The following is an 18,370-nucleotide window of genomic DNA, read 5'->3' as shown; positions in this document are numbered from 1 at the left end:
TGCTGCTTGTCTACTATACCTGAGCCATGGCGTGGCCTTCTGAAGCAAGCATAAGAATAAGAGAGGGAGCAAGAGGTTAGTGGAGAGGAAAACAGGCAATGAGTGTGAAAAGACTGACGTTCTAGTATGAGAGAAAAGGAAAGGAAAACACTGCCACCTGTGCATTTTCATAATATTCTGAGGTCACATGGTGTGTTTGTATACAATTAATGCACGTTAGCCAATAGACTAATAAGAATATAACTGGAAAATGGCAGCTTACATAATAATGAGAGTATATCAAGAAAATAGTGGATTGTGATTATTTTTTTGCGTGGGTTGATAAATTGTAACAACGCCTGACAGTCCTGCCACACCACTGCCGGCCATGACATTCTGCCTTCAAACAAGGCACTTTGCACCTGGTTCACACTGTGAACTTTGTGGCATAAGAGCAAAAACATGAACACAGAACTAAAAGCAAAGCCATGTGTGTACGAGGCACGCCAATAGCTAACTGAAAGCAGGGCGGGCACAGCAACTCTAAAGTATAACATTAGACTGCTCGTGATCAAATTACTAGAAAGCAAAAAAAAACGACTGTGAAGCCTGTTTTCAATGACAAATAAATAAAAAACGCTGTGTTCAAGACGTGAGCACATAAAGAGAAGTCACTGAAATGATGCTGACTCATGCTGTCAAGATGACAAGGGCTGACATTAGAGTAACTTACCGGTAAACAGGAGCAGGTGTAGCCATGTACTGAGCTCATGTTCATAGAGCAGATGCCACTGTTGTGACACGGCTTAGACAGACACAGATCCACCATGGACTCACAATGACGACCTGGAGAAACAAGGCCAGGGAAAAGAGAGAGGATTAATTACGAAAACTGTACACAAAACCGCTAACAGTTTCCTGGTATTCTAACATACGCTGTGTCTGTTTGAGCAGCTGATATTATTGTACCTGTGTATCCGAGGCGACAGCGACACTGGTAATCGTTGACCAGCTGCACGCAGTCGAGGCTGCCGGGGGACTGGCAGGGTCCAGACAGGCATTCATTGAGATCCCCCTCACAGTGTTCTCCAACGAACCCTGGAGGGCAGGAGCACGTGTAACGGCCCACACCGTCCACACACTGTCCTCCATTCAGGCAGCGAGGTTCCCAGGAGCCTTGCTTAGGGGCACAGTCATCCACATTCACTTCACACTGGAGCCCTACAGAGCAAAGAAGAGATGGATATTACCGCATGAATCAAGTCAAATAAAAAATCTTTTTCAAGATAACATTTTATGAGCTCTTAATACTATTTTCAGAGGCATCTCAGGGTAATCACATGAGCATATGAGACTATTTTTTACTTTTATACAAATAACGCCACACATCTGACTTTATTTCCCTCTGTGAGAATTACTGGGGGCTTACAGAAGATGTTGTTTTTTGCCCCGACCAATCCAATGTTTCACTTGACTGAGATGGCAAAATATGCAGACTTACCTTGTGTTCCAGGTGGGCAGGCGCAGGTGAATCGGTTGATGAGGTTAATACAGGTTCCTCCGTTGAGGCAGGGCTTAGAGTGGCATTCATCAACGTCATACTCACAGTTCACCCCCTGGTAGCCTGGTTTACACTGGAGCAATGTAACAAGAGACAAAGGTCAGCTCATTGCATGCTTTAGGAATGTTGTTGCAAGTGGGCAAATAACACAAAACATGAAATCTGAACAGCTGAGATGTTACTTACTATACACTCATAGGTGCCCTGATAGTCCTTGCATGTAGCTCCATTTCGGCAAGGGTTTGACTTGCATTCGTCCACCATCTCTTTACAGTAGCTGCCCGTGTATCCTGGCTGGCACTCACACTTGTGGGAATTACCCACATTCACGCACCGCCCGGCGTTCTCACACACATTTTCCACTTCCACACCTGTAACAATTTGGTAAAGGAGGCACATATAGTAAATTAAGAATATGAACATAAATCATTGCTGCAAACTGCAAAGATTTTGTCTGATGAAACAGGCTACAGAACAATATCTAAATGTTTATTTCACTCAGATGCAACTTTTCCCACGTGGTGACTTATTCACCGTCTAACAGAAACAGAAGTTCATCATTGCTGTAACAGGGATGATACCTGCCCTTCTCCTAATTATAAACAATGCAATGTTGGTTGCTGAGGAAACAATACAACAGGAAGTAGTTCCTCACCCTTCTTGGCAGCAAAGTCCTGGCAGGACTCTTTGGGGACGTCACAGTAAAGTCCCGTCCATTGTAACGGACAGTGGCAGGTCCAGGAGGTTGCTCCTGTCTGAGAACAGGAGCCGCCGTTGAGACAGCGCACCTGGCTGCACAGGTTCACGTAATTCTGTACACAAAAACGAAATAAAAGAAGAGAGTTAACTTTGGCTGTAAATGTTACAGCTACAGCTCATCCAGACACTATTGGAGTGAGACAAAGGCAGTTTACCTGGCAGTTCTGTCCATTGTATCCTACAGGGCAGGTGCAGCGGTAGGTGCCCAGGCCATCAGTGCAAGTGCCTCCATTCTTACAGGGCTGAGAGTCGCACTCATTGTGCTCGTACTCGCAGAATATCCCATAAAACCCAGGACGACAACGGCAAGAGAAGGTGTTGATGTCATCAATGCAAGTCCCATTATTCAGACAGGAGCTGGAGGGATGGAGATAAAGAAAACTGATTAATCTGTCCTTCCGTCTAGAGTGCTAAGACATGCTTCAAAGGTACAGTACGGGCCCAGTCTTGAAGTTCAACTTCATGTCTGCTTTTACTCAGATTGGACATTTGTTTTTAGACTAAATCATCATTCCGTCAAGTCATTGGAGGATATGCAGTAGACATAATCCAGGAAGAATTCACTGCAGCAGAACAGAACAATTAAGCATGGTAATAAAATGCTGGCTCACCTCTGAGTGCATTCGAGGATGTTGTGTTCACACAGGATTCCATCAAAGCCTGGTCTGCACTCACACACAAAGCTATTGACGTAATCCCTGCAGATGGCACCGTTCCTGCAGGGCTGGCTGGCGCACTCGTCTACCTCAGTCTCACAGCGCTCCCCTTCGAAACCCGGGCGGCAGTCGCAGGAGAAGCTCCCAACATCATCCACACACGAGCCTCCATTCAGACACAGGTCTACAGAGGGGGAAGAGATAGGGATGAGAAGCTTTCAAAGAACAAGTATTCTACTTAAATAGCAGCCAGTGTTATCAGGAGTAATCCACCAGCAGTCTGGCCGAAATCATAAAAGTAAAAAACATTGAGTTTGTTTGTCTCAGATATTTTTACATCGAGTACAGGCTGATGCCCATGTGTAACTCAGTATCTCAGGGGATTTTCTAAGCTGCTTTCTAGTGGTGCTTGGGACATTTTTAGTCTCCAATGATATGCCAAATATTACAAAGGTGTTATCATACACAGTCATGATGAATACAGAGGTGCTGATTAAGTGACTGAATTAGTTAAAGTGAAACTTACTGGGTGAGCAGTCGTCAATGTCTGTCTGACAGTTGTGTCCACTGTATCCAGGTTGACATTTGCACGTGTAGCTGCCCTGGCTGTTCATGCAATGACCACCGTTTTTGCAAGGGTTCTTTTTGCATTCATTCACATCCTCGCTGCAGCGTGTACCTACACAATTGTGAACAAACAGATATTAGTACGGTATCGATCTAGCTATAATACATAATAATAGATCTGACTTTGCTCTCAGGCACTCACACATGTCTCACATCTACACAAACACAATCACACACACATACCTTGCCAGCCAGCGGGGCACTGACAGGTGTAAGAGGTGTAGTCTGCAGATGGACGACACACTCCTCCCATCTCACATGGCTGAGAGGCACAGGGGACCTGTTCCACCTCACAGTGTTTACCTGTTTTGACATTGCACACAATATCAATAATCAGAAATTGTGTTAAAATGACATTCAGCAGCCCCTACAATGGCTGCTATTGCATGTTAGCGAGGGGGCGTTGATGTGTTGGAAATGTGCCATCACTAACCTGTGAACAGAGGACTGCACTGGCAGGTGTAACTGTTGACTCCATCTATACAAATGCCATTGTTCAGACAGGGCCCGGATGCACACTCATCGATGTTCTTCTCACAGTTCACACCTAATGAGAGAGGAAGGGTGATTCAAATACTTCCGTGCCATTTCTTCCACTGATCACTAAGTAGGACTTAGATAATAATATAACAGCGACAATAATAATACTGATAATAATAATAATTACCTCTGAATCCAGGTTGACACTGACAGGTGTAGCCATTATGTCGGTCCACACAGGTGCCACCATTTTGGCACGGACTGGGCTGGCACTCATCCTTTTCCTGCTCACAGTGTTGTCCCACCCAGCCAGCTTCACACTCACAACGGTAGCTTTAAACAAAACAAAGGCCCGCATACGTTTAAATTTGTGGAATTTAGCCACGTAGTAACAAATAGCAGCAGGCTGTCTGCAGCATCAGTTCCAGCAGTACGAGAGTGATTAATACTTGGATTGTTCTAGTACTATATATAAGAAGTTGCACAGATACTGCAGGTTTTAATGTTGTGCAAGGGCCAAATTTGGAAAGCAAGGCAGGGTTACCTTATGGAGCTTTTAAAGTTCCCTCTAATGCTACATTCCTTCCCATATTCAAGCACTGGATTAGATAAGGACAGATGGATCTCAGAACATGAGTAGCAGTAGAAGATTAACGTACCCGTGTTGCTGTTCAATACAGTCTCCATGCACACAAGGCTGAGGAGCACAGTGGTCGGTCCCAGAGAGGCACAGAGGGCCGTGGGTGCTGGGTGGGCACAGGCAGTGGAACCCGTTGACCCTGTCCACACAGGTCCCCCCACTCATACACGGGTTTGAGTTACACTCATTGATGTCCACATCACATTTAACTCCTGTTAGAGAGCAAGTCAGAGGCAATCAGTTGTAAGAAAAGCACCCACTTGATTTCTGTGTTGATTTCAGGAACAGCATCCAAATCTTAGGTTGCAGTGTTATAAATATTTATTAATTTATTCATTTCTGAAACACTTTATATTGTTATCATGTTGACTTCAATGGTGTATCCAACAAAACATACCTGCATATCCAGGGGCGCACACGCATTTGTACTCGTTAATGCCATCCTGGCACTCTCCGTACTCACAGGGGTTGCTGGCACAGTCGTCTTCATTGATTTCACAGTTCACCCCTGAGCAGAAAAAAATACAATGACAAACTCATATAGAATAACAACAGTCAGGTTATTTAATTTAACATTTCATCTGCCTGTAAAATGTTCACTGAGATTTAAAAGGAGCACATCAAAAGGCACCCAATCACATCCTTTTGGGTGAAGTGATTAAGGAGTTCCACTAGAGATGGAGATCAAGTGGCTGTTATAAAATATGACAGTTAACTGATTCACCACCAGAGGGAGTAAGACTCCATAAAAATGGAGTTCAGGACTCAGCAATAAATGTTAACAGAAAACCCAGACAGACATTTAATACAGCAGAGGCCTGCTACCACTCAAGTATGACATATTAAGTTCGAAAGCTACCAGAATAACATTAGAGGCACAACTGTTAAAAGTAGGAGAAGAGCAAGAGAGAGGAAACAGAAAGACAGAGGAAGGTATAAAGAGAAAACTAGACAGAGAGGCATGTCAGAGGAGGGGAAGTCAGGGCACGAAACCAGAAAGTGATACCTGACAGGGTGACCTGACACCAGTTTTGGAAAAGTGAGGACAGTACAGACCTCAGTACCAGGCCTCAGGCTGGTACAACATACTGAACTGAGCCTGCTAATCCACAGAGCAACGCGGGTTAGCACCGCTCAACCCAGACTTGTGACTGCGACACACACACATGCGCACATACACACAGACAGAGCACTCTACACTTTACTGTATGTCGAAAGCTATACAGGAAGCTCGAGATGTGGGGGTTGGAGGTCTTTACATTCAAGCCGTTACCTCTGCTCTTACACCGGTAAGAAGATTAACTATTAATTATTTAGAACAGATTCTTTCAAAATAAGACTGGGGAGATAATTTATAATTCAGTGAACTTGAACTCATACAATGTAATGTTTATGGTTCAGTCTGTATGGCTACTACAGGAATCAGGCGTCAAGCAGAGCAGAGCTTTGTTTAAAACCTTGCAAAGAAGTGACTATTTGGAGGAGAAAGTGGCTGAAACCCCTCATACTCGGCCATGCAAGGAGTTTTTCTCAGTTAATAAGGCTGCCCCCAAACATCACAGTTGTGCAGCTGCTTGCATCATTCACGTGCTCCATGGTGAATGACACTTGAAGAATAAACTATAATTAACTATACAGGTAATTCATGTTGTAGCACACCAAGTACCAACCTGTGGTTCCCGGTGGGCAGTTACACTGGTAGGCATTGACCAGGTCAATGCAGCGTCCACGGTTCTGACAAGGGTTGCTGTGGCACTCCTGGACCTGGATATTACAGATGGAGCCTGTGTATCCAGGATAACACTCACAGGAGAAGGTGGCAATGCCATCTCTACACAAACCATGGTGGCATGGCTCTGGTACACAGTCATTGATGTTCTCCTCGCATAGCAGACCGGTGAAGCCTGGAGGAGGAAATTTCTTCTTAGAAAAATAACACAGGCTATTGCATCAGATTATTTTCTAGGTCAGATGGGGTTTAATGTCATGCAGTCTACAGTTTCCCTTGTTTTTATAGCAGTGCAGGCCCAATGCATTAGAATTACAATGTTGCCTTTACTTCAACTCAACATGGTTGTTCCCTTTTACCTTCAGCACATTCACAATCATATCCATTGGGTCGGTCGATACACTTGGCTCCATTTAAACAGGGCGTGCTGGAACACTCATCTATGTCTATCTGGCACATTTCCCCACTGAAGCCTGAAAACAGAATGCACAACAACAATCATTTAAAAACAGCTTTAAACAGGCAGGACTTCATAAGTCACTTCAAAGAAAATATAGCTTCATGTGTACTAACCTGCTGGGCACTCGCAGACAAAGCGGCTGACCTGGTCCAGACATTTACCCTGGTTCAGACAGGGGGAGCTGAGACATTCATTCACCTCTATTTCGCAGTGAGTCCCCTCAAATCCTGCATGCATGACGAGAGACAAATTTTAATCATTTCTTCTTTCTTTTAATCCCATCCCTTTGCAGTTTCTAAGCAGTTTCATTTGAACCTAGTCGTGTCAGCTGCCACAATAAAAACTCCACCAAGGAAGTCGTGTTTTTTGTCCCATTTGTTCGCAGAATATTAAAAAAGCACAATTGAATTCAAAATTAGTATCCATCACTACAGATCTTTGGATTCACATGCAAATATTTGTTTTGATTGTGAAGCTTTGGTGGAGTTTTCCTCACTGTTATTCACTGCACCTTTTCCTGACTGCAAAAGACTGACACTCACAAACACTGACAATTTCAAATGCTACACTTAATAAGATAAAAATGATTAAAATGTAAGGTAATTCATGATTTCTGCAGGAATGTACCGGGCATGCAGATGCAGGTGTAATCCCCGATGCGATCCAGACATGTGCCATCGTTCTGGCAGGGGTTTGAAGCACACTCGTTGACATCTTGTTCACAGCGCGGCCCAGCGTAACCCCGAACACAGTTACAGGTGAAGGAGCCGTCGGTGTTCACACACTGACCACCATGTTCACAAGGGTTTGTACCTGGGGACGAAGAGGAACGAGGCATGATTGAGCAGAACAGATCAGAGGCAGAGATTCGCGTTATGTGTGTCTAGAACTTTTTTTCTCACCAATGCTGCATTCGTCTCTGTCGATGTTGCAGGTGCTGCCTACATATCCAGGAGGACAGTTACAGTTGAACATGCCACTGATGGGGTTGGTGTCACACTGAGAGCCCTCTCTACAGGGGTTACTGATACAGGCGTCATCTCTATGGCAGAGCAGACCTGAAAGGGACACCATGTTGACAAGGAATGAGTGAAGAATTCCCAGTGTTATACTGAGTTCAGAGAAAAGCAAACTCAATGGAAATTTGGTACTGGGGTGAGGTTTAACAAGGCTTAATCCAAATACAAGAATGTGTCACTAATCAGTCGTCTGGAAATACAAGTCTGTTCTCTGCTAAAAATTTGTGTTTTTGACTTTTGACACAAATCATACCCAGTGCCTTTTCATCAACAATATCTAACAGGAAGTATTGAAGTATAACAGTCTAACAGCATTTCCGTTTGTCTTTTATCTCATTTTGTCTTATTTTGCAGCTATCAGCCGAATGCATTTTAACACTTGGTATAAAAACGTGCACATGTGGTTTCTCACTAGTGGCCTACCTGTCTTTCCGTGGGGGCAGAGACAGACAAAAGACGCAACACGGTCGATGCATGTGGAGCCAGCGCTGCATGCCGCTGTAGCACAGTCATCGATGTTCTCAGAGCAGTCGGGCCCACTCCACCCATTAACGCACACACAGACATAGCTGCCGATCAGGTTGCTGCAGGTACCTCCGTTCTGGCAAGTGTTTGGCTGCAGGCGACACTCGTTCACATCTTCTGTACAGTGCTGGCCTGTGGAGAGGCAGAGAGGTGGACAGGCAGACGAAGGAAAAATGTACATAAATCAAGTTAATATGCCACACAAGTGTGTTAGCACAGACACTTGTGTGAAGAATGGGTTTCTGTAGGACGACTAATCAGTACAGAAGAATGGCGAGAAGTATAACATCAAAACAGACAATATGAAAGTTATATATCATTGAGCACAGCACAAACATTTATTCCACCTTACTGCTCAACTGGTGCACTCAACTGCTCACCCGAAAATAATAAAGACTAACCAAGACGATTATATTGCATCGAAATTTTAGGTATTGAGGCTCATTTGCAGTGTGTGCCTCAGTGTTTGTTCAGTCTGGGTGTAATAGTGGTCACAGGAACACATAAGCAACAATGGCACACACAAAACCCTTACCAGTCCACTCTGGAGGGCACTGGCAGTTGTAGGTGTTGACTCCGTCCATACAGGTTCCCCCATTAGCACACTGATGACCGGGGCAGTCGTCAATGTTGTTCTCACAGTTAGTCCCATTGAAACCTGGTGCAAATGAAAGAAAGAGACATTAATTTCATGATTAATTGTTCATTGTTTTAATTACATGTCCATCAAATGCATAAGATGTTCTATGATATTCTCTGGTGTACATAAGTATTATGGCATGTCCTGGACAGGTAGTGTATGAACAGCAGCTGAGAGTGTGAGAGTGTGAGTGTGTGTGTGTGTGTGTGTGTGTGTGTGTGTGTGTGTGTGTGTGTGTATTTGTTGTGTCTACTTTGCTAACTGTGGCAGACTAACAGCACAGTGTGTGTAATACAACACAGCCAACAGGATCAGACTGTTTACACCTCAAACAAAATAATGTAACAATACAGAAACTCAAAGCCACATTCATTCATAGATAACGGTAGTTACACTGTTTTCTTTTCCATTCATTCATTTCTTCACTTAAATTTCAATTGCTCAAACCTTTCAAAGAACCTTACTGCTTTCCCTCTGTCTGCCACTCTCTCTATCTCTCTTATCTCAGTTGGTGCGTAGCTTGTTATTTTACCAAACGTGGTATTAGTTTAGGTGTAGGCTTTTCCTAATTCAAATACCTGGAAGGCAGTGGCACGAGTAGCTGGTTTCGGAGTTCTGGTGGCAGGTGCCTCCGTTGAGGCATGGTGAAGGTGAGCAAGGAATGTACGAGCTTTCACAGTGTCTGCCAGTAAACCCCGGGGCACAGATACATCTGAAGCAATGACAGAGTCCATTTTATACATTTGGTTTCATTCAGTCTTGACAGAAAACACCTATTCTGTAAGAATTCAGTTTTATAGACAATATAAACACATACACACACTTTGCAGTCGTATTCCAGGTAATCTCCCTGACTTATTTCACATATGGTTGTTAAAAACTAGATTCTCACTTGTAAGAGCCAGGATTGTTGACGCATACTCCTTCGTTCTGGCATATAGAGGGTGTGGCAGCACATTCATTTGTGTCATTAAGGCAGCGAGGACCTGTGTAGCCAGGAGGACAGGAACATGTGTAGCTACCACCAGACAGAGAACTGCACTTTCCACCGTTGGCACAGGGACTAGATAGACAGCTGTCCTCATGCTCACATCGTGGCCCTGGGAATGAAGAGGAAGAGCTGAGCATTAGTGATTTGGCTATCCTGTGTGCCACTCATCAGTTTAACTATTTAAGGAGAAATATGGCTTAAATACATGCAGGGAAGCAATATGCAATGACAGGTATGTATTTGTAGTTAACTCAAACACTTCTTATGTTGGTTGTATACTGTTTAAAACGTATTAGCAGTTACCGCACAAACCTATAAATTTGGTTATTTTAATAAAAGATTTTTTTTTTTTTTTATCACCTTCTGAATTCATGAATGCATCAACATACACATACATACTGACGCACAATCACAGCAAGAAGCCACTCATTGACTCATGGTCTAACTTTTCATTGAATTTCATTTATCTCTGTAAAAGTTTTGAGAGATCCCCCCGACAGACAGAAAAAGCAGGGCCAAAACAACTTTGGTGGAGATCATTGCTTAAAATGACCTGCTTTCAAAAACATTCAGGAGAAGAGTTAGGCTTCACTGTTAGCAAGTGTATTTGCATTCAGAATGTCTAAAATAAAAAAGAAATGATTGGTCTTGTGATAAATGTCTCTCCCCTCGTGGCAGACTCCTGTGAGGTGAGTTAACAGTATCTCACCTGCCCATCCTCTGGCACACTCGCACTTGTATTTGTCGAGGGACAGCAGAGTGCAGACACCTCTGTTGGCACAGGGGTTGTTGGGGTAACAGGTGGAGTTCTGGGGAGTTTGGCAATGCTGTCCGGTATAGCCAAGAGGACAGGTGCATGTGGCGCTGCCCGGTACAGGTACACCAGCTGACATGGACACAGAGCAGTTCCCTCCATTCAGGCAGTAGCCAGGTTGACACGGGTCCTTATGGTGGCAGTATTCACCCAGAAAGCCTGGTGCACACCTGGACACACACACAAAAAAAAACAGAAATCAGTGATGGAGAATGCAAAAGGCACACAGAAGGATTTAAATTTAATCACCCCTCAATACAGACAATAAAGCTGAAAGATGAGTTACTCAAAAAGACAAATATGTATATGTGTAGGCGCCTGGCAGAAAGGCAAACACGCAAAACAAAAGAACGAGTTTCAGTCAGGTGCACGTCATGCACCACATCAGACAGCAGCATTGACATCTGCAAAAAAGTCCTGTAGTACATACACACACACGCACACACACACACACACATCAAAGAAACAAATGACCCGGCACAGGTAGACACTGCTGTCTAATACACAGTCTTTCCACTGCTATTTGGTGATCTAAATAACAGTATGTGGGGAACCACAAGCCTAAGCAGGAGTATGAGCAAAATGTGTGGTTGTGCATGAAAAGAAACTAGTTGTTATCACTTCAGCCATTAAACTATATGGTAAATGTTTAATGGTCTGCATTTACTTGGTGCCTCTATCCCAAGAGTGATATGAAGCTCCTTACAGCACAAGGCCTGATGCTGGACAGTGCACACATGCATGCACATGCACGCGCTCGCACACACACATACATTTAATTATGTCACTTACACAAACTTAGATTCATTTCCTGGAGACTAACCCTTATCCTAACAATAACTACTACTTGCCTACCCCTAACACTAGCCTTAACCACTGTCCAAATTAGGGATGGAGCTTTTTGGAGCCAATTAACTGATCTTTAGTCTGAAATGTGTCCTTGAAAGTTGCCTATGTATGTCAGGAACGCCCACACATGCAAACATATTGACATGCTGTCAAGACAAGGCCAGAACTGAACCACAAATCCTACAATTCCCGATGCAAACTGCTCTGAACCCAGAGCTGTTAACTCATAAACCTTGTAAGAGAAAAGGGGGAAGCTGAGCTTGGTGGAAGGGCTAAACTGGGGTCAATGATGGCAAAGAAGAAGCTAAAAAGTGGAAGGATGTGAGATGGAGTCATCTGGAAGTTGTTGACTGAAGCCTGCAGAAACTAAAAACAACAAGTGGAAAGCACCAGTAATTTTTCAGGTAATGTAATAAATCAACAATACTTGTGCCAGCAGATAAATAAAGTCATAACCTACATAAATGTGTCCACAGTACAGGTAAGGAACTTATCTTGACAACTGCAAGGTGCTCACAAACAACTGTAAACTGTATGACTGAAAGACTTCTCTGTCGTGTTTTGACCATATTTGGTCTACGTACTGTGTCTGCGACACCTTTCCTCTGCTTATTCATCACCCTTTCCCTTTGATTTCTCTCTTTTTTCTTCAGCAAAGTGATTCAGTCTCATGCTGAGCAGTGGGGAGGAAATTACAATATTACACAACACGTCCACCAGGGATCTCATCAGAGACGGCCCTTCGTCACTTTCTATTCCTCTGTTTTTTTGTAGTCCCTCCCACTTTCGCCCACCACTTCTCTATGTGTGACAGTATTTGGTCAGAGGTGTTATTTTGTTACTGAGCAAAAAAGCTGATTGTCAGGTAACTTCCTGCATATGCTATTTTCGTCCACTATCGGCATGTGCATGGCACATGGCAGACACACTGTCTGGGGACTGTCGGTGACAGAGCGACCTGCTGCCTTTCTCACAGGCCTCTAAACCTGCCTCCCCAGAGGGGCTCAGGTAACATAATAACAGAGGAGAGGTACACCACATAGTAACCAGCACACACATACACATACACAGACAAATGAATAACATCTTTCATTGCCATTCCAGATTATTTCGCAAATAAACAGACCTCTGGCATGTAAAAACATAAGAGAGAAGAATCAGAGATCAGTGTTACGAGCCGTATAAAACTGAGAGGAAACGGTGGAGATGGGAATTATTTGAAATTCAGTCTCACGCTTAGTAACGTTTGTTTATTATTGGCCGCTCCACCCCAAAGCAGCTTGAAGATTAGGTTGTGAGCGCATGGGAAAGTAGGAGAGTCATGAATCATGCCATGCAGAAGACTCGCAGATCAATCACATCTGTGAAATGTGTGAGTCACCCAGTGTCTCTTCAAATATGACAAACAACATCTGGAAACAAATTCCCACTCAGACTAGCATTTGGTTTGCAAATATTAAGTATATCAAATGCAATGACATGTACACAAATCAACAAAAAAACACTCAAATGCATGAACACCATAACATTGAGCAATATGTTTTTATGCAGCCAAAATCTGATATGTCATACCAATGTCTAAAAACAAATCAGAAACACTGCACTTAAAAGCACCAAAAGTCACTGCTCAAAACAGTCCCCAACAGATTCACAGTTTACTTCAGTTAGTAGAACTTGCTTAGATTACTGAGATTATACCCTATGATTTCCATGACGCAGAAAACAGAACTTGATAATAAAATTGGAATGAACCGTAAAAGGCTGAATTAGGCAGAAATTGCCAAAACAGCACTTAAGGCCAGTGAACAGAGAAAAAAACTATGCTGCACACTCAGTGAGAGAGAGGCAGTGCTACAGCCAGAACTCATCATTTCAACAAACTTTCAGAAGTGCAACCATATCGGCACATCCAAGACGCACGTTCGTTGAAGACCTTGTGGCTGTATGGGCGTAGTCAGATATTCTGTTGGGAAAAATTAAAAAGCTACGTCCGTTTCTGGTCAAGCATTTTAAACAAGGAGGAGCAGTCCCTGAACATGAGAGAGGATCCATCACACCCACTTCGCCGATATGTTCAGGCTCCATATGGAGGTTGTCCTGCAGAGGATCCGTTAGATTAAAAAAAATCACGCTTTGGTGTGTTGCATCAAATTCATTGATATTCATTAAATTTTGAATATTTTCATAGTGATGAAATTTTATTCATCCGCCACATGATTAGCCACAAACACAGTATATAGAAAAAATTAAATGAAATCTGGAAAAAATGAAGCTGATTTCACAGGGCCCTCTGGTCTTTTTGTGGATTTTTTTGACAGCTACAGAAAAAGAGAATATCACGAGTCTTATCTTTTAAATACGTAGTTTATGTCACTAAAAATACTCTCTAAAAATCCTCATACTTGTGGTACTGTCAAACAGACAAACCAGATGGTAGATTAGTGATGTGTGATGTTTAAAGCAGATACAGATTTCATACCTACTCACTTCCCTCTTCCCTGTATCAGAATGTCTGCATTGCAACTCCCTACACACCCCTAAAACACAAGCCTACACATCACAATGTCCCTCCTCTCTAAACACAAACACAGCCTGGCCATGATATCACAACAAGACCGCCATCCTGGGAATTAGGACTGCTCTTTTTTCTCCTGGACAACCTCTCCACCCCCTCTCAAGGAGCAATGACATGGCCCTCTGCCCTGTGACATACATCACATTAGCAGGCTGTCACACAAAGAACACCGTGTCCAGGTTAATGCCAGGTTTACATTTCACTGGGAACATTTCACACATTTTTACTAGTAAAACTATGGGGAATATGAGACGCATTTTCAAAGTCAAGTATAGCCACTGCAGTGAGAGAGAGGACATTTGAAACTTGTGCTCTGTTGTAAAGTTTAGCCTGGTTACAAGCTTTTTAACCTTGGAATGAATCATTTGTAAATAATTTTGCATGAAATACAACTTCTTACTTAGTCTCAATGTGCACAAGAAAGATAAAAGGGGTATTATAATATTAAGTTGTCATGTGACTGCAGACCACCCTACAACAATTCTTTTCTACTTTGAGATTTTTTGTGAAAATGCCAAACTGTTGAGAGGAAAGATGCACAAGAACCTCCATTAAATTCAATCGCTGCTGTCTAATCAGTCTTAACAGAACCCCATGCCATGGCGTCGGGAAACGATACCACCCTGTCCTTCAGGTTTCTGTGGCAGATAGGGAGCTCATTATTAGCCTCTGGCTGTATCACTCAAGCCTGAGGCAAACAGACAAGGCTGTGCATGATTCGCATTAATGTCAGGGAGTGGTATCTAGCTGAGGAAGAAATAACACAACACACTGACACCATGTCGCTGTATACAACGTAGGAAACGCAGTGATTCTTCAGACAAATTTAAATACACACACACACACACTGCAGAACACATTGAAGAACTTGCATGCTGATGAATGCACATGGACACCTTAACACACACAGTCAGATCTACTTTCATGAACAACTCTGAGGAGAGGGTTTCTGCAGCCAAATTCATCTATGGGATTCTTTGTTTTGCTCCATGAGGACTTTTTTCCTCCCCTTTTCTCCATCCTTCTCTTTCTCCGTGCAATTTCCTGCAGCCCTTCTTTCCCTCTCTTTCTCACTCCTCCACCTCTCATTTCTAACCCACTCTCGAGGTGTCAGGTTTCTACAGCTGGTTCACATTAGCGCCCCCATCTCACGCACACCCCTCCCTCTCTCTGTGTGTCTCTGCACCCCTTCTCTCCTTCGTTCTCTCCCTCCTCCTCCTCCTCCTCTACCTCATGCTGACCTCTGCCTGTCCTGGCTGGCCATGGGGGCTTCAATGAGCAAAGAGGGGTGGGTTGATTCTCGCCCACTCATGCTATGTCTCTCACCTCCTTCATTCCTAATTCCTACGTTCCAAGCTCCTCAACTCTCTCATTCTCCTCCCATCCCCAGTCCTTAATTCTTCTTTTCTTTTGTGCTAATTCTCTCCTCCTACCTCTTCAACTTCCTCTCCTAAACTACAACCCCTCCACCTCCTCCTCCTCCAGCCACTATTCTAGTCTCAGCGTCGCTTAATAACTCCATCATGGTCTCCCCCTGCGGCTATCACAGAGAAATGGTGTGAGAGAGAAAGAGGGAGAGCATAAACGAGCTCACATTTCAATCCCTGGATCACTCCCTGGCTTGGCTAGAGCATAGGTGGCCTATTCACTGTACTGTAGTCCTGTGTGTGCATGCATGGATGGATATCACAAGTCAAGTGCAGAACACGTCACTGGCACTGACGCCTGATAGATCTTTTCAAGAAAAGTGAGTTGCTTTTGTTGGACGGTGTAGTTAATTTAAAAAGACCTGTTGCCATTTCAGACTGAGCATGCACCTCTTATCAGATCCAGAAGTCTGGAGAAATAGTAATCCAGATAACAGGGCTTAAGTTTGGAAACTACAGTCTATGATATGGTTAAAAGCACTGACACATCGATATACATCATGGGATGGAAAATATATGTAAAATACTAAAACGGATGTGTTTAACAAGACCAGACTCTTCATACATAAAATCAAAACCTTTCTTCAGTCACTGAAGCTGGATGGTTGAGTTGCACTTTGACTGTCATACTAAACCCTGAAGTGACAGAAACAGGAAAGCCCTTTCTAGACCTCAAAGGTGAACTGTGGAGCCCAGTCGATTGGTTTGAGTGTGCTCATATGCAACTCACTGGGGAGGTGCACCACTGTGTGACCTTATCTGTTCTAAAAGCTCACACTGACTTCTTTGGTACCATTTCTGTGCAGGCAATCCCGTCAATTCCTGCTGCTATGACTGTACACGACAAACGATGGGAGCTTCAGTTCACTTACATAGGCACTGATGCTGTAAGCACTGAAATTACAGCTGACCTGGACCCCAGAGCAAGCTTCAATCCATGTCTCCACAGGGACAAGAACTGACCTAAAGCTAAAAGGTCGAGGAGAGAAGAAAGAGATCAACAGCGATGCATTTGTGGGTAGCTGACTCGCCCTTTCTACTTCCTTCCAGGCTTATCTGCAGTCTCCATTGCCATTTCTGATAACAAGCTGTCATAAGCCATCAATGTAAAAGACTATATATGCTAAATACTGATAGATATGAAAAAAGGTTTCTTAAACACCACCTCCTCAACCCCAGCACTATATCAAGGAAGAGCTTATGGCAGTTTCAGGATGACCTTGATGAAATAAAGACATCCCAATGAGCCTATTTGTCCTCCTACAGAATGACAGTGAGTTCTACCACATGTCTCTCTTGTACTGCTGAAGTGTAAATGTCGTGTGTGTATAGGTCTGGCAGTAGCAGGCTGGTGTCAGTGTACCATTTAGGCCCCATAACTCAGTGAGTGCCACAGACAAGAATAGGCTTTTTCTACATCCGGGAGGTGGAAACTATGAATATATTGGTTACAATATAATTGTAAGTAGAAAAGTAGTTTCAGTGGGTTGGAGGGGTTTTTTGCCCACTCCCTTACTTTTCAGTAGAGTTTTTCCCCCCCTCATTTTCACAAAGAAGAGCAGAGGCAGCAAAAATAACACGATAGAGGAGGTGGGCAGGGGGAGGTGTGGGAGTGGTGTCAAAATTAGAAAGAAAAGCGTAAAAGATAAAAAGAGGATAAAAAAAAAGAGGAAGGTGCATGAAGTGAAGAGAGCGCAATGAAGTGGAAGTAAAACCCAGAAACGTCATAAGAGAGCCAGACATACGGAGAGAAAAGGAAGCCAGGCAGTCAGACTGAAAAGCATCAGCGTCGACTGAATAAAGGAGCGCAGAGCAGGGTGGAGTCCAAACTAGGGACATGTGGTAAAATCTCAGACTGTGTTTAAAAACATGTTCAAAAAGACTCATCTGAGCGGCTGTGGTACGCAACACATTTTCTCTCTGAGCACTACATCTGCCTGTCTCTCTACGCTGTTCTGTCATTACCCTGTTTCTGTGGTTGTTTAAACTGGAATCTCCAACAATAGGTCTGCTGGCCTATAAAGGGTCCATATCTAGGTCTACACTATACATAGTCGACCACTGACCGATTTAGAAATTCATAATAAAAAAATGATACAGTGTATACTGTCTGCTTAAGGTCACTTCATAACTGCATTGCTAACATTAACCAAACCTATTGCTGCAGCCCACCCAAGTAGATTTGCTCCCAGCTAATAGTTTTTTCTCGTCAACATTTATTATGTCTTCATTTCAAAATGAAGGAACTTCCCACTGGCGCACAACCAAGAGGGAAATGTTTATGATCAAATAACTAAAAGTAGTGCATTGAAGATGCACTAAAACTCACACTGTTCAGAGCCTTTATGTCACAGTGCATGTGCAGAATGTGTGACCTTGTGACAAAATGGAGGGACTCTTGACCCCAGCTGCCATCCTTGATGTGTGACAGAGCTGTCACCTTACTGTATGTGGGTTTATGGTCTGGTTGCTACATTCCCCACTGTTTTGTAAGGCTTCCTCTTTCTGAGGGCAAGATTTTATCTCCGGATCTCCAAACAGCCTGGTGTGCATCCGCATGTCTGTGTGGTTCACCTTTTGCTTGTTTGTTTGCTTGTTTGTTTTTGTGACTGTGCCTTTTATCATGGTGATACTACTGA

General features: G+C 43.5%; 1 protein-coding gene across 1 annotated transcript in view; it reads right to left on the bottom strand.

Moving 5' to 3' along the window:
* The window catches only part of notch2 (notch receptor 2), a 42,309-nt gene that overhangs the window by 7,528 nt on the left and 16,411 nt on the right, over positions 1-18,370 (bottom strand). Inside the window, exons 3-25 of the mRNA XM_076726114.1 lie at positions 10,776-11,050; positions 9,968-10,175; positions 9,654-9,787; positions 8,971-9,093; positions 8,334-8,567; positions 7,794-7,949; positions 7,519-7,704; positions 7,005-7,118; positions 6,791-6,904; positions 6,373-6,606; positions 5,100-5,210; positions 4,722-4,914; positions 4,250-4,395; positions 4,016-4,129; positions 3,766-3,885; positions 3,482-3,634; positions 2,911-3,139; positions 2,455-2,656; positions 2,196-2,352; positions 1,727-1,911; positions 1,481-1,613; positions 949-1,200; positions 713-825 (exon numbers count right to left, since the gene is read on the bottom strand). Coding sequence (XP_076582229.1) covers positions 713-825; positions 949-1,200; positions 1,481-1,613; positions 1,727-1,911; positions 2,196-2,352; positions 2,455-2,656; positions 2,911-3,139; positions 3,482-3,634; positions 3,766-3,885; positions 4,016-4,129; positions 4,250-4,395; positions 4,722-4,914; positions 5,100-5,210; positions 6,373-6,606; positions 6,791-6,904; positions 7,005-7,118; positions 7,519-7,704; positions 7,794-7,949; positions 8,334-8,567; positions 8,971-9,093; positions 9,654-9,787; positions 9,968-10,175; positions 10,776-11,050 — 3,886 coding nt within the window. The remainder of the gene's footprint in view (positions 1-712; positions 826-948; positions 1,201-1,480; positions 1,614-1,726; positions 1,912-2,195; positions 2,353-2,454; positions 2,657-2,910; positions 3,140-3,481; positions 3,635-3,765; positions 3,886-4,015; positions 4,130-4,249; positions 4,396-4,721; positions 4,915-5,099; positions 5,211-6,372; positions 6,607-6,790; positions 6,905-7,004; positions 7,119-7,518; positions 7,705-7,793; positions 7,950-8,333; positions 8,568-8,970; positions 9,094-9,653; positions 9,788-9,967; positions 10,176-10,775; positions 11,051-18,370) is intronic.

The sequence above is a fragment of the Chaetodon auriga genome, chromosome 3 (assembly GCF_051107435.1).
Source record: "Chaetodon auriga isolate fChaAug3 chromosome 3, fChaAug3.hap1, whole genome shotgun sequence".
Lineage (NCBI taxonomy): Eukaryota > Metazoa > Chordata > Actinopteri > Chaetodontiformes > Chaetodontidae > Chaetodon > Chaetodon auriga.
Note: the sequence above shows the minus strand (reverse complement) of the source record. Positions and strands in the feature narration are given on the sequence as shown.